Source organism: Osmia bicornis, chromosome 1 (genome assembly GCF_907164935.1).
Source record: "Osmia bicornis bicornis chromosome 1, iOsmBic2.1, whole genome shotgun sequence".
NCBI classification, from domain to species: Eukaryota; Metazoa; Arthropoda; class Insecta; order Hymenoptera; family Megachilidae; genus Osmia; species Osmia bicornis.
The window spans coordinates 12,784,210-12,797,154 of record NC_060216.1 but is presented as its reverse complement, the minus strand read 5'-3'; the positions used below and the strand labels follow the sequence as shown (position 1 = coordinate 12,797,154).

Genomic DNA, 12,945 nt, shown 5'->3' with positions numbered 1-12,945 from the left:
CGGACGGAAAATTTACGAGGGAAAATAGGCGGGCGGAGGGCAATTATCTTTCGTTGATTATTTCGCGGGTAAGTTCTTGTTCATCTGCCGTTCCACTTTAGGAGACGAGGTTGTTTTAGTCGAATACACCAACAACATTGCGGCCAGAAAGAGCCAACGCCCTGGGCGAACTTCCACGAGTATAAGCTACGTTTCACGATTTTCAACGAGATAAAAGGAGCTCAAAATTATCTCCTAAAATATTCCTCGCTCTTCTTTGGAATCGGGGACGACGCGGTTTTATTTAATCTCTTTACTGCGCGATAACTAAAAGAGCAAAACGCTTTTCTGCGTAAGATTTCGTAACGCATGTTTATTGTTGGCGGTAGTTTCCGAAGCGACGAGCATAGCGGATTATATACGTCATTCTCAGTTTGGAGCCAAATAGCAATCGTGGTGCGTAGCGCGTCATTCCAGGTCAAGGGGTTAAATGAATCAGAGATGATAATTAGGTAGAAGATCGGTCCAACTCGGCGTCGAAAAGACGCGTTTCCCTTCTTCAACGAGGCTCGACCAAGTGGAATTGGAAGTCCGAGAATCGCGAGAACACGATTCCGCATCGGATCGTTGCTCGTCGAAAATAGTTACCGCTCGGCGACCAAATGTCTCGTGAACCGCGACGTAGAAGGAGCATGGATTCTTTCGACTGACCGAGACGCGTGCAATTCTACTTATACGCGTCCCAAGTCAAAACCATCTCGATGTTTCTGGCACGTACCAAAATTTATAGCCTCCTTTCGATACGTTCGTGGAAATCTCATTGACCCTTTTCCACGATCGTCAAACCCCCTGCTTCTATCATTTCATACGATTGTTTGAAAGAAATCTGAAATTTGTAATATTCGAATGCGTCGCGTCGGGAGGAGTGAATGCTAATTTCCGAAACAATTAGGGATGATTGCTGACGAATGGAACACGTGGCATGGTACGAAAACGAGAGAATGCGGCCCGTGGGATGTCGCTGCTCGCGACAAAGACGTTCTGGACTCGTTTCGAACGGCATTCCGCAACGTGCATCGTTTACCAACGAGCAAGGGGCCACCAGACGGGTCTGGTCAGCTCTCACACAGGTGATGAAGAATAAAAAAAGCACACCTTCGGAGAGCATTGAAATTTTCTCATTCTTACCGATCCCATGACGCGCCATCTTTCTTTCTCGTGATTTCCCGCGGCAATTTCGTGCCTCCCGTTCAATCAGACTGTCGACCTCGCGGTCGATTGACGCATTTAAACTCGTCTCGAACAAGATGCTGTCGTTAATTGTTTATTGCCGCTTGTCTGAGTCTCCTGTCACTACAAACTTCGAGAAATCTCGGTTCATCTTCCTGCAAACGTTTCAAGACCAAAAATGATCATAGAAACAATAAATAAAGAAGGAAAAGGAAGCATTAATGAATGAAACGTACAACTTCGACGCCTCTCAGCGTCGAATGAATTCGTGGTAAACGGTATCCTGTTCCGCGTCCGTATCGCCACGCGCGAGTACTCGATTTCCGCCGGAAGCACTCCGTCGGAGAATCATCGCTCCGTGCCGAGTTTCGCGTTTCAACTTAACTCTTATTTTGCACCATAACGCGACCATCGACTGAGACAAACTGATTAAGAACGAAATTAAAATTCACCCGAACATTTGTAACATTTTTTAAAGAAATTGAATTTTTAATCGACAGTCGCAAAGGATGGCGCGTCGGTTACTGAGTCGATGACCTTTTATAATATAAATGGAATTGTTCAGGAAGAAGGAAGAAATGGTAAAAAAGGTCGTGACACGCATCAAGCGGATCGAAGGGAAGAGAAAAGTTGGTATCGAGAGGGAAAGCGGGAGCCGGCGTCGCGACGCAGCTGCTCACGAAGGGTGTCAATTAGATAACCACCGATCGTAACTCCATTCGCGCGTGACGAACCGAAGGGTGCCTTGCAGTGTCACCGCGAAGCCCTTCACCGCACAATTTCTCGTCATCTCGGTGTTTTAACTTTGTAAAACAAGAGAATAAGTTATCCTAGCCTTTTCTCACGTCTTGACCGCTTCGAAGCTATTTAACGTCGAGTCCGACTATGCAAATTTCGATCAATTTGCGCACATTTTGCTGCCTCGCTGTCAGAATTCCGGTAGGAAGGGTGATTCCCGTGCACGCGATCCCTCGCAAGGATATAATCGTTGCATTCGAGAGGAACCAAAGATAGCGGTCACGAAAATGAATCTGCCAACGTTAACCGCGCTCGAATATTATTTTTTACGAACCTGTTGAAAGTTTACGTGGTAATAAATAGAAAAAGAAATGAACGTCGTGGGGCGCGTACGGAGAAGGAATCGCTTGGAATATCGGTTGAATGTAAAAAGAGAAGACGTTTCCTTTTCACCTGTTCCCTTTGTTCGTTAATTCGACGAGACAGGGAGAAAAACGAGGGCGTCGGGTTAAATATTTCCAGCCCATTTGCTCCCTCTGGACGGCGACGTTCGCTATCGAAGAGTCGCTCGTTGTCGAAATCAAGTCTGATGCAGCTCCCCGGAAGCAACCGCGCCAACCACCGTATGAAAATCGAATCGTACCATGATCGATATAATGGCCAATTTCTCTCGAACTAGTCTCGTTTGTCGCATGGAATTTCTTCGAATTGTCCGCCATAGAAAGCGTTTCAATCTTCTATCGGATGATCAGCGGTTTTCATCAAGTTCCATTGTAACCCGCCTCCAACTCGGCGTTTGCGTTCGATTCAAAAAGAAAATTCTTCGTCGGATCGACAGTTAGACGGATACGTATTAACTATTGCATAAATTATTTGCCTTGTTTATCGCACGAGTACGTTAAAAAACAATTTTTCATCTGAACCAGAATAGGGGATAAAATTGCGTTCAAAAAAGAACTACGTTCCGCGCAAAATAAAATAAGAAACACCAAAAAATATATTGAATATCCCAGGCAATTAATTAATATTTGCGTGCCAGAGGACGTAACGTGTTCATCCGCTTACGGGGTGAAAATGGAAACACGGTCAATATTTTGGAGCACAGAGGGAAATTCATAAATAGCGAGAGAAATTTCGCTTTCGGCAAATACGGCCGTGATATGCTTGCTGTTGTACGGTCATATTTGCAACAGGGAGTTTTTTTTTTTCAGATACTGCTGGTATACTCGGTGAACTCTGGTAAAAGGGTTAAATATTTAAAAGAACCGATGCAAGACTCACCTCCCTCTTCTTTGGCGAAACTGTTAGTGGATCCTTTTTGTGAATCGGTGAGAGCAGGGAACACGAGTACCATTAGGAACAGGGTAAGCCAGATCAAGGTCTGTCTGCTAAACCAACCCCATCGTACGACGCTTGACGCGCAGCTGTTCGACGAGGAGCGCAGGCTGCGACGAGCGATGCTGCGGTGCGACGTCCTGAAGGAAGTCATCGCGCGCGTATCCGTCGCATCGAGTTCCTCGGGATCCCGGAGACGCTCGCAGATTTCGCAACTGGCCCGCGCAGAACGAGCGGACGAGTCTGCAGGGAGGGACGGGTGATCATCAGCGTTCAGACAGCGGCAGTGACAGCCGACGAGGTTGACATTCGTGCAACAAGCAGCGGTCGTCGTGCAAAACTTGACGACTGCTGTTGTTGTATCAGCCAACTCGTCTTCGGACGCCGCGTTACCGAGCCTGCGCATGCACCACGTTGACTTCATCCTTCCGGGAGAAACGCAACCCTTTGGCGAACCTAGAAATCCGCTGCTCGTCCAGGATCACCCTTTGACGATCTACACCCGATGGATCAATGGCCAAGATATTTACTCAGACTCTTTCGACCTTCTCGTTCATTTTCCTCGGACTCCAGTCTTCCGTTTTCCTTTCTCTGCGAAACGGACAATGCCTTTTGTCGGGAAGATGCGCCCTAGCAACTGGCAACTCTTGCCGGGATGATCAGGATCGTTTACAAGATCTACTCAGGCTTTCTCGTTCATCCTATTCGAGGTTTCTTCTCACTTCTACTTTTTTCACTTTGCAAAAAACGAGATTGAATTTTCTTTCGAGGAATACTCGAGAACTGTCCGAGAATAGTCATCTCTTCGAGTCGTTCGAGTATAATCCGAATATCAGCCGTTCGAGTTGCGAAACCGATGTTGATCGATCGGTGGCTCGAACGACTCCATCGAGCGATCCACTTCGCTCGCACTTTCTCTTCGTGATCCCCGATTCGAGTTCAACGAAGATCGATCAACTCGCTTTTAATGTTCCTTGATATCACCACCGTACGAACCGTGGGATTTCTTCCTCTTCTTCGTCTTCTTCTTCTCGTCGCGGTCATGCCACGGCTACGCGATAACGGGCCGCGTTATCTCTTCTTTTTCCTACCGATCTCACGATACTTCACTTAATAATCCACAACATTGTAGTCCTTCCGTGTTCGCACCAGTGTCCTTTTTCACCGTTTTCTTTTTTTCCTTCAGTTTCACGGACATTTACGAGACGAATCGATTCGCTGGATGTGACGAACGGCAAGGTGGATCGAGTTTCTTCGTGCGCCGGTTCTTCCTGTTCTACATGGATCATCGGTCATCCTGTAATCAGAAAAACGTGTTCCTTGTATCGTTCGGTTCGGGAAGCGAATGACTACACTTTTATGAATCATCATTAACAAACATTTCATTCGATCACGTAATCTGGTTCGGACTTAAAATGAAGTTTATTAGGGAAAATAACCGTTCGGATGGATTAATTTGAAGTAGCATTAAAGTAGCCAATATACATATAACGTGTTAACAAGCCTGGCCAGTGAACCAGTCGCGTATCATGCTCCAAGAATAGACCAGGCATACCTCAATGAACTCGTCATCTTTATCGATCATCATCATCGCGATGGAATTCGGAACAGAGAACTCCACTATTTCTGTTATTGGATATAAAAGTGGAAGTAACGGCAGGACATTATTCGTGTCTGCCTGATATCATCTCGTTCTACGTTTTAGAGCCAGAGAGAGGATCTAATATTAGTTCCGTTGGTCCGTGAAATCGTGTCTTGGTTCACCCAAACGTCGTTCCACGAACAGACCAGATGGGCATCTGACATTTTCTGCCGGATCCATAATTAATAATCGAGCTAGTTCGTCTTTTTCTCTTTTTTTTCAGGGAACGAGGGAACACGGTTGGTCGACGATGAAACAGCGTATTTTCACTCGTTCCTTTTTTATACGAAGAAGATGGAATGGCATATCTTTCTTTACATACATCAATTTTTCCGAGTATTCTGTGTAATTGTTAAGTACGAAAGGACGGACGTGTTTCTTTTTCGAGATAGCCGTTTGAAGTGACGCGTGCTCGCAAAATACCGTTCTGGTTACCATGACACTCGGGTTAAGTAACGTGATTCGATTGAAGGTGCATTTTTCTTCGTAACGAGCGATAATTGATTTATTGCGTATGAAGGGGTCAGAGTCGGGCCGTATACGCGGTAGCACGCGCCCTGGTACCGAGCGATACGCTCGATTAAATCTCCGCTCCGCTTCAACTATCCTCCTCGCGTCTTCACCGACCGGTTCGAATCAACGGCAACGATCGAACTTGTCAATTGTCCACGTTCACCAAGCGTTCCACTTGAAATCGATTCCGCTCGATCAGCCTCGATCGTCGCTGGCGCCGAATTTTTCGAATCGCGACATGTCGCTAGTATCACGAGCCTGAGAACACGACCTGACCATCCTTTCCATTGCATGATTCATCGTGTCTCGTTTAGGAATCGTTAGATCATTAAACGGAACTAATCGTTGCAGTTACACGGTAATAGGATGGTTCCTTTGTATTTAAATACTGCTTGCAACGAGGGCAGGAAAACTCTTGAAAGCATGGTTTCCTTAGGAGATGTCAGAACATTTCCGTGGCTGAGAGATAGCCGAGACGGCGACGAAGAGTAAAATATTCAAGCGGAATGCAAATGGAAACGCGAATCTCGGCGTATTTCGTATGACACGTTGACTCGTTGGTTCGACACGTGCGCACGGTTACATTATCGGCCAGATCACCTGAATATATTTGACCCGAAGAGATGGAAGCTTGCGCAAAACCATTTTCGAATTCGAAATTAGTCCGTCAGTTTCGCTTCGAGTTTCAGACCGGGAATTATTTATCAGAAAGAACACGCAGAACCGTAACTCATTGTACTTTGAATAACACAGTGATTGCAAGGCAATTTATTTTTCAGTAACAGCACTGACACGTCAACGATGCTTACGCTCGTGTAGTAATTACACGTGTAAATCTATTAATACATTAACCTCTGCACTTGAATATTCATTCTACGTTATCGCGAGCTGACTAATAAATTAACAATTATATATATCGCAGATAATCTTATTAACCTTTTCAAATGAAAAAAAAAAAGGGGGGGGAACAAAAAAGAAGAAAACTATATTTCCTAGTTCAACTAGTTTGCATATAATTAATTAATTATCTTGCATATAGGGTACACTCGCCCTTAGCTGATTAGCTAAGAAAACGAATACATATATATTTCCTTGTGATTAAATCGTACCGGAAACGGACGATCTGCTACGCATTTGATCCGACGCGACGTCGCGACGCGGCCAGGCTGGCGCGCGTGAATGAGCGAGCGAAACGTAGAACGATAAAGATGAATATAGAGGTGGAGAGTGGGATGGAGTGGGGCAGTTAGAAGGTGAAAGAGTGGTGGAAGCGACGGTGGCGCAGAAAGAGGAGGAGGGGAGAGGATCGACTGGGATAGTGGAGCAGGAGGAGTGGGGATGGTAGCGGCGTCGAGGGAATGGGAGGAAAGGTGTCGTACAGACTGAAAGGGTTGGGGCCGTGGGGAGGGGGTAGTAGGCCGCAGGCTTCATTCACCACGCGGCTACGCTTTACTATGAAGTGTTTGTATTCGCGTTTACCGGCCCGCCGACACCGACCTCCGTTTATCGGCTCCTCTCTCTCGCGCCGCGCGCTCCAACTCGCTCCGTCTTTATCGCGCGTGTATCACCTGTCACGCGCTTTGCCACGACAGACCAAGTTCCGTCCACGGAAGCGTTACACGTGTGACTTTCGAGTTTCAATAAGAATTCCCGTGATATTTTAAGGGTCAGACTAGATGAATCTTTTTCTTTAAAAGTATCTGTAGTGATTAGAAAAATATTGGCTCGTTCAGTTACGTTTTAATTGTTTTGTTTATGACGATGAATGGAGCGGAAGAAAATTCATTCAAATATCGCTAGAATTTCTCAAGAAGACGTTCTTTGTGAATGGAAGAAGACGGTCGATACTTTTTCCCCGCGTTTTCCGTTCGCCTCCGCTTCGCTCGGCTAGCTTGCATTCCTCGGGATCCTTTACTCTCCGCGCGTGGCCCCTACCTCGATACACCGAGTCGAGCGTTTGACCAATCCGCGTCGAGGATCATCGTGGACGATACTCGAGCTGCGGTCTGCATTCACACATTCCTGGCTGCAACGAGCCGTTGTTTGGAGTAAGAGCACCACGTCGAGAGCGATTCTCTGTGTCGTGTGTCGATATCTTCGAACATGTCGCGGGAATACGCTTCAATAGACTCCTTTAGCTTCTGATTTATTTAGCCTCACCAGTCGATGTCTCGAATTCCCGCCTTTTGCTTTCTTTCAGTCTGCGATCTGCGCCCACGACACCGACCGCGTTCAAAACGAGACATCCAGACAGAAATTTTCTGAAGGAGATATACGTGTCTACAAAGAACCTAACAATCGTTTCTATTTTTAATTCGGAGAAAGAGATACCCTTCAGCTAGAAAATTGGCAAGGTCTTTGAAATAAATAATAATGTTGTCAGCCGAAGAAATTCAAGAGCATTCGAAAGTACGAATGAAAATAGAAAGCGGGGCTAAATCATCGCTGCTCTGCACTGCGCCTAAGTCGAGCGTCCTCGTCGAACGGGAACCACAAAACACGCCGCGCCGTTCCCTGCCACCCTCGTTCAATGAACTCCCGGCCCGCGTCCGAAAGTTTGATCGTGTGAGAACCACTGGTATCCCGTGCAAAGCGGACGTTCGTCGTCGCTCGGCCGAGATCGTTGGTTCTCGTTGGATTTCGGCGAATTTCGGCCGGTCGACAGCACCGCTTCGTTGCGGGAAGAATTCGAACGTGTCGCCGCGTCGCCTGGCGTCGCGTCGCATTTCTCGACGCAGAGCGTGAGAGCGCGTGGTGCGCCCGGCGAGCAGACAACCGAAGCGGACAGACGAACGAATAAATTAATTGCACTTTATATGGTCGTGGATAGCCAGGCAAACCACGATGCAAATTCTACAGCTGGCCGGCTGCCCCTGGACGGTTGGGGCTCTAGCCAGCCGCGATTATTCCTTTTAACGCGGTTACGCGGATACTTACAGAGGCGGTTAGAAACCTGAGAAAACCGAGGAACGATGTTCCTCGCGATGCTATCTCGTCGAAAGGGGGGAATCACGTTTGGAATTCAAGGCTGGATGCAGGGACTTCGGCTATATTCCAAGGCGAGAATACACGCGTCGGGTAAAATTTAACCTACGAATTACTAGCACTTAAATTTGAACGTCTGTTTCACCAATAAATATGATTTATTTATCGTACGTTCGTGAATATCGATATGAAAAGAGATAATGCGAAGATGGGAGAATTTATTTCATAGTATTATCTTTACTATAAGATAGAAAAAAAGAATGATTCATTTTGTCTATTCCACGTATCGAATCGGAGAATGAGAAACACTGGTGTGTGTGTGTGTGTGTGTAAGGGTGGTTGAGTGAACCAGGGCGTGGGTGGATTATGCAGGTGGTGGGAGAGCATGGAGGTGCGGGAGAAGCAAGGAAGTATGATACTACGCCGCAGTGTAAGGGCTGGTCGATCGATGCCGACCAAAACATTGCCACATGCCTAGCCAGCGCGAACGCTCTCACAATCGTGTTCACTAACCCAATTGTTCGACTAGAATACGTTTTCTAAACGGGATTACGTAGACAGTGTTAGCGCTGGGCTCGTTTGCACCTGCATAATACAATGTTAAACGATACCTTCGGTCAGAATGAGAAAAAAGGTAGTTTACAATGATACAACGGTCGATCTTGAACAGGAAATCATTAAGTTAGAGTTAAGAAATTTGCGTCACTGAAGTGGCGATCTTTCGCGATAACGTGGATATCACGTTGGTGACTCGTGGGATATAAAACAAAGGTCTGACGATGAGTTTATTTGTTTACGAGAACCGCCTCTGACCTTATCGTACACGCCTAATTTCGAGAAACATGAAATCAGCAGCGAATGAAATAATAGACGGATCAAAGTTCGCTATTATTTAGGTGAAAAACATGGTTCGAGGAAAAGATAACTTCTATTCTATACTTTTGATGTTTATTCTCGTCCAAGGAATAGCCTCGTTTTACGAAGGTAGGACACGATCGATTTCGAACGAAATGGAACACGAGTTAGGAACGTTGAGTAATTATATTTCGCGGGACCAATCGGTTTCTATAATAGCAAGAGTGACGACGGGATTGCAGTTTGCCGAAGCGAAAAGCGTGGTCGAGATGCGTTGCCGAGACGGATAGTAGAGGTAGGTCCATTTATCAGATCAATACGGAATTATCGGCCACACGAAATGTTCCATTGAACGACGAACAGAGAGATGCTGTTGGAAAGCACGCAACCTCGTGGACGGTATCAGCAAGTACACCTACATACCACTAACAAGCCAGGCACGCGCATAGATAATTGGAATTGTCCGTTCCGTGTGTATCCGAGCCGAAGCATCCGCGGTGTTTCCGCCTCGGATCTTGTCGAATGTCAATCCTGTTAACCTCCGAAGACCCCTGAGTGGGTTAGGTTAAATAATTTACGTATTATGATATGTCCTGTATAAACCTTCCAACATCGCACATCGAACGACAGTCGGATGCATTTTCGAATCCGGAAGAACGTTCGATGTTCTATTTCGAGCTGTCTTATGTGAAAAAAAGAAAAAAGCGTTTTTATAAAGTTGGAGACACGTCGAGGCGAAAGCAAACTCCTTACGTAAGGAAACGTTACCATTCAGAGTCGGTGATGACCAAGAGAGATCGGCGTACACGTGTCCCGACGACGAAAGACATCGTGAGAAACCTTCTACCGAGTTGTACACTCGTAAAACAGAAATAAACCTGATAAAAAGTGGCATCACGATTAATCGAGGCTGCGATTACACGAGCCACGAAGAAACGTTGACACGTCGACACGTGTGAATTAACCCCTTTCGTCACTGGCTCCGCTCTGTAATAACCGTAAGATAAAACATTCGAATTCGAATATACGGAGCAGAAATGAAGTAATCAATTTCCGATCGAAACACATTGCGTATTCCTCTTTTACAACTTGGATAATTATATTGTATTATTCCACGAGCTTCAGCCCCTGTTTCGGAAAACCGAACACGTATTCGGCGGATATGCATTTATTAATGCGTATTGTTTTGTCGGTCGGGGCAGGGGTGCGAGAAGGGAAGCTGCTGGTTGGTATAGCGGGATGCGTGGAAAGACACACGAGGGATAACGGTGGAACTGGGAATTGGGATGGAGACGAGAGGGATCAGGACGAGAGAATGTCGTCGGCGGGTGAGGACGAGGGTGAAGGGGTCAATGCACGCGCACCGTGGAGTCACTCGTACTCGAAACTCGAACGAGAACGCGAAGCAAGAGAAGGAGGATGAGCAGGAGGTGAACAGAGCAGAGGAGGGCAGTGGTAAACCGCGTTGCTGGCGCGCCTCGTCCCGCGATTCTCGACTTGTCTCGATGCCGAAGCGATGCACCGACTCAGCTTCCAGATAATTGGATATTAACCGTTCCTCTTCGCTTTTTTCCGTTCTACTCGACGATAACCGTCGATACCAACCGCCTATCGCACCCGACGACTATGTCTTCCCCTCTGATCGTTTCTCCGACGAACCTTTTCCAAGGGAACACCACGTTTACCCTCGCCTTCTTAACTAACTCCCTTCGATATCCGAGCAATTTGCATAAGAACGATTCTTGTAAACCTGTGTCACATATTAACCTCCTCTCCGACTTATCTGAATAAACCTGTATCTGGTAAATGCTCCTATAATCCTTGATATGTTTTCTTATAAAACACCTTCTTAAAACGCCTCAATAACACGTTAATCCTGTAATCCTTGATACATTTTCTTATAAAACATTTTTATAAAATGCCTCAATAACACGAACACACGTTTTATTTTATTGCTACATATTTTAACAGTAAAATGGACAGATGTCGTGGTCTCTTTTTAACACTTCGATGACACCATATTTTATGGAATTGCTTGCTTTTATTAGTTTTGTTTTTGTATTCATAGTGCTAGTCAGAGATGCGCCTTGCGGCGGTCAACGTGTTAAATGCCGCAGCGTGGATCATCTTATCGTAAAACGAAAATGGGTAACTGGCCAAAAAATAAAGATAGAATTGTTAAAAGGACACTGGATCATGGTGGTTCGCGAGTCGACGAGCGTTTCAAACGAAACGTGTTTCAAGAATCCCGCTGGCCCAACATTTGAAAAGGACTCAAATAAAGAACAAAGATCAATAACCAATCCAAACTCTGATGAAGTCGAAACCATTCGATAGAAAAAGGAAGAGCTAGGCTCCTTGTATACATACGTGTAGAATTGTGACGTAGCAGGATGGAGGTAGGCAAGGGTCGGTGTCCGGATATCCGCGTCGATCCGCCTCGTGGGCGCAAACCAGGATTCGACGAAGACAATCCATCAACAGCACCACGCGCACGTGTAATATTGCACCGTGAAAAGGCTAAGAGTAGAGAAGCGAGAAAAGTATAAAGACGGTAGGAAACACGTACGGGGAAGAAGAAAACACGCGACGCCGTCTTTTCCTACGAGCAAACTGTGTGCCCGCGGACGCCGACTCTGACTAGGGTTGAACGCGAACCAGCGGAGGGGTAAGAAAGTGCGCAGTAAGGAAAGGATGGGCCCCGCCTTCTGCAGCCTCCACCCTCGCACCCACCCCTACTACCCCTAACGCCACTCTACCCGCTCACCTATCGCCGCACCTCCAACAAACAGACTTACGCTAGCATCTGGAACCACCCTTGGATCGAGCCACCCTCGCGAGTATCCTTCCTTCTACGCTACTCTGTATCCGAGCGCAAGCGTTTCCTTTCTTCGACCATTTTACAATTTCTCTGCAGGAATTATTAAAATAACCACCATCCAAGGGTCAATTACCTTCTACCTTCGATGGAAGGACACGGTCTAAGAACGGCTCGTTGAATTGCATTGGAAAATAGCCACAATATTGCTGGTGCGCGGTGGTCGAAGAAATCCTTGATACCCCTTCTACCTGTACAGCGTTCTCCAATATGCGGCGTAGTTCCTGGATCGTCTCGACCTGGAATTCCAGTGCGCCGCGGTTCGCCAGAGTCCAGTGAACCGTGGGAAAACGGAGACCCTCCAGCACGCGCTTTCGAACGCGATCGTTCGAGATAGGCGATGCTGCTGCTCTACGTATCGTTAATCGCGTATCGTTAATTTATGTAATTTACATAGGAACGTATATAGTATCGGGATCGATAAAAATCTAACGAATAAAGTATGCGATGGCGTCGTGGATGGCGCTGAAGATCGTGTATAATACGCGCCGTTAGTACGGGTGCTTGCCACTAGATGGATCATTATTTGTATCAACTTTCTCGTAAGTCCTGATTTAGCTATTCGTCCAAACGTCTACTTTTGTTAGTAAAGTACAGTATTGAAAGAAGAATTAAGATGTCAATCGATAAAAAGGCACGCCATCCAACGGCGAGTACGAAAACTGAGCGTATCGTCTACTCTGGTTTAATAAAGCAATCACCATTTTGGTCACGTCAGTTCAACCCTTATACACTCGCCAACTCGCTCGTAGCGACACCTTCGAAGCCTGCGAACCCTCTTTTTATCATG

At 46.3% G+C, this 12,945-nt stretch overlaps 1 protein-coding gene across 1 annotated transcript in view; it reads right to left on the bottom strand.

The window, feature by feature from the left end:
• The window catches only part of LOC114872829 (insulin-like receptor), a 41,424-nt gene that overhangs the window by 18,675 nt on the left and 9,804 nt on the right, over positions 1-12,945 (bottom strand). Inside the window, exon 2 of the mRNA XM_029180483.2 lies at positions 3,229-4,579. Coding sequence (XP_029036316.2) covers positions 3,229-3,706 — 478 coding nt within the window. The 5' untranslated portion in view covers positions 3,707-4,579. The remainder of the gene's footprint in view (positions 1-3,228; positions 4,580-12,945) is intronic.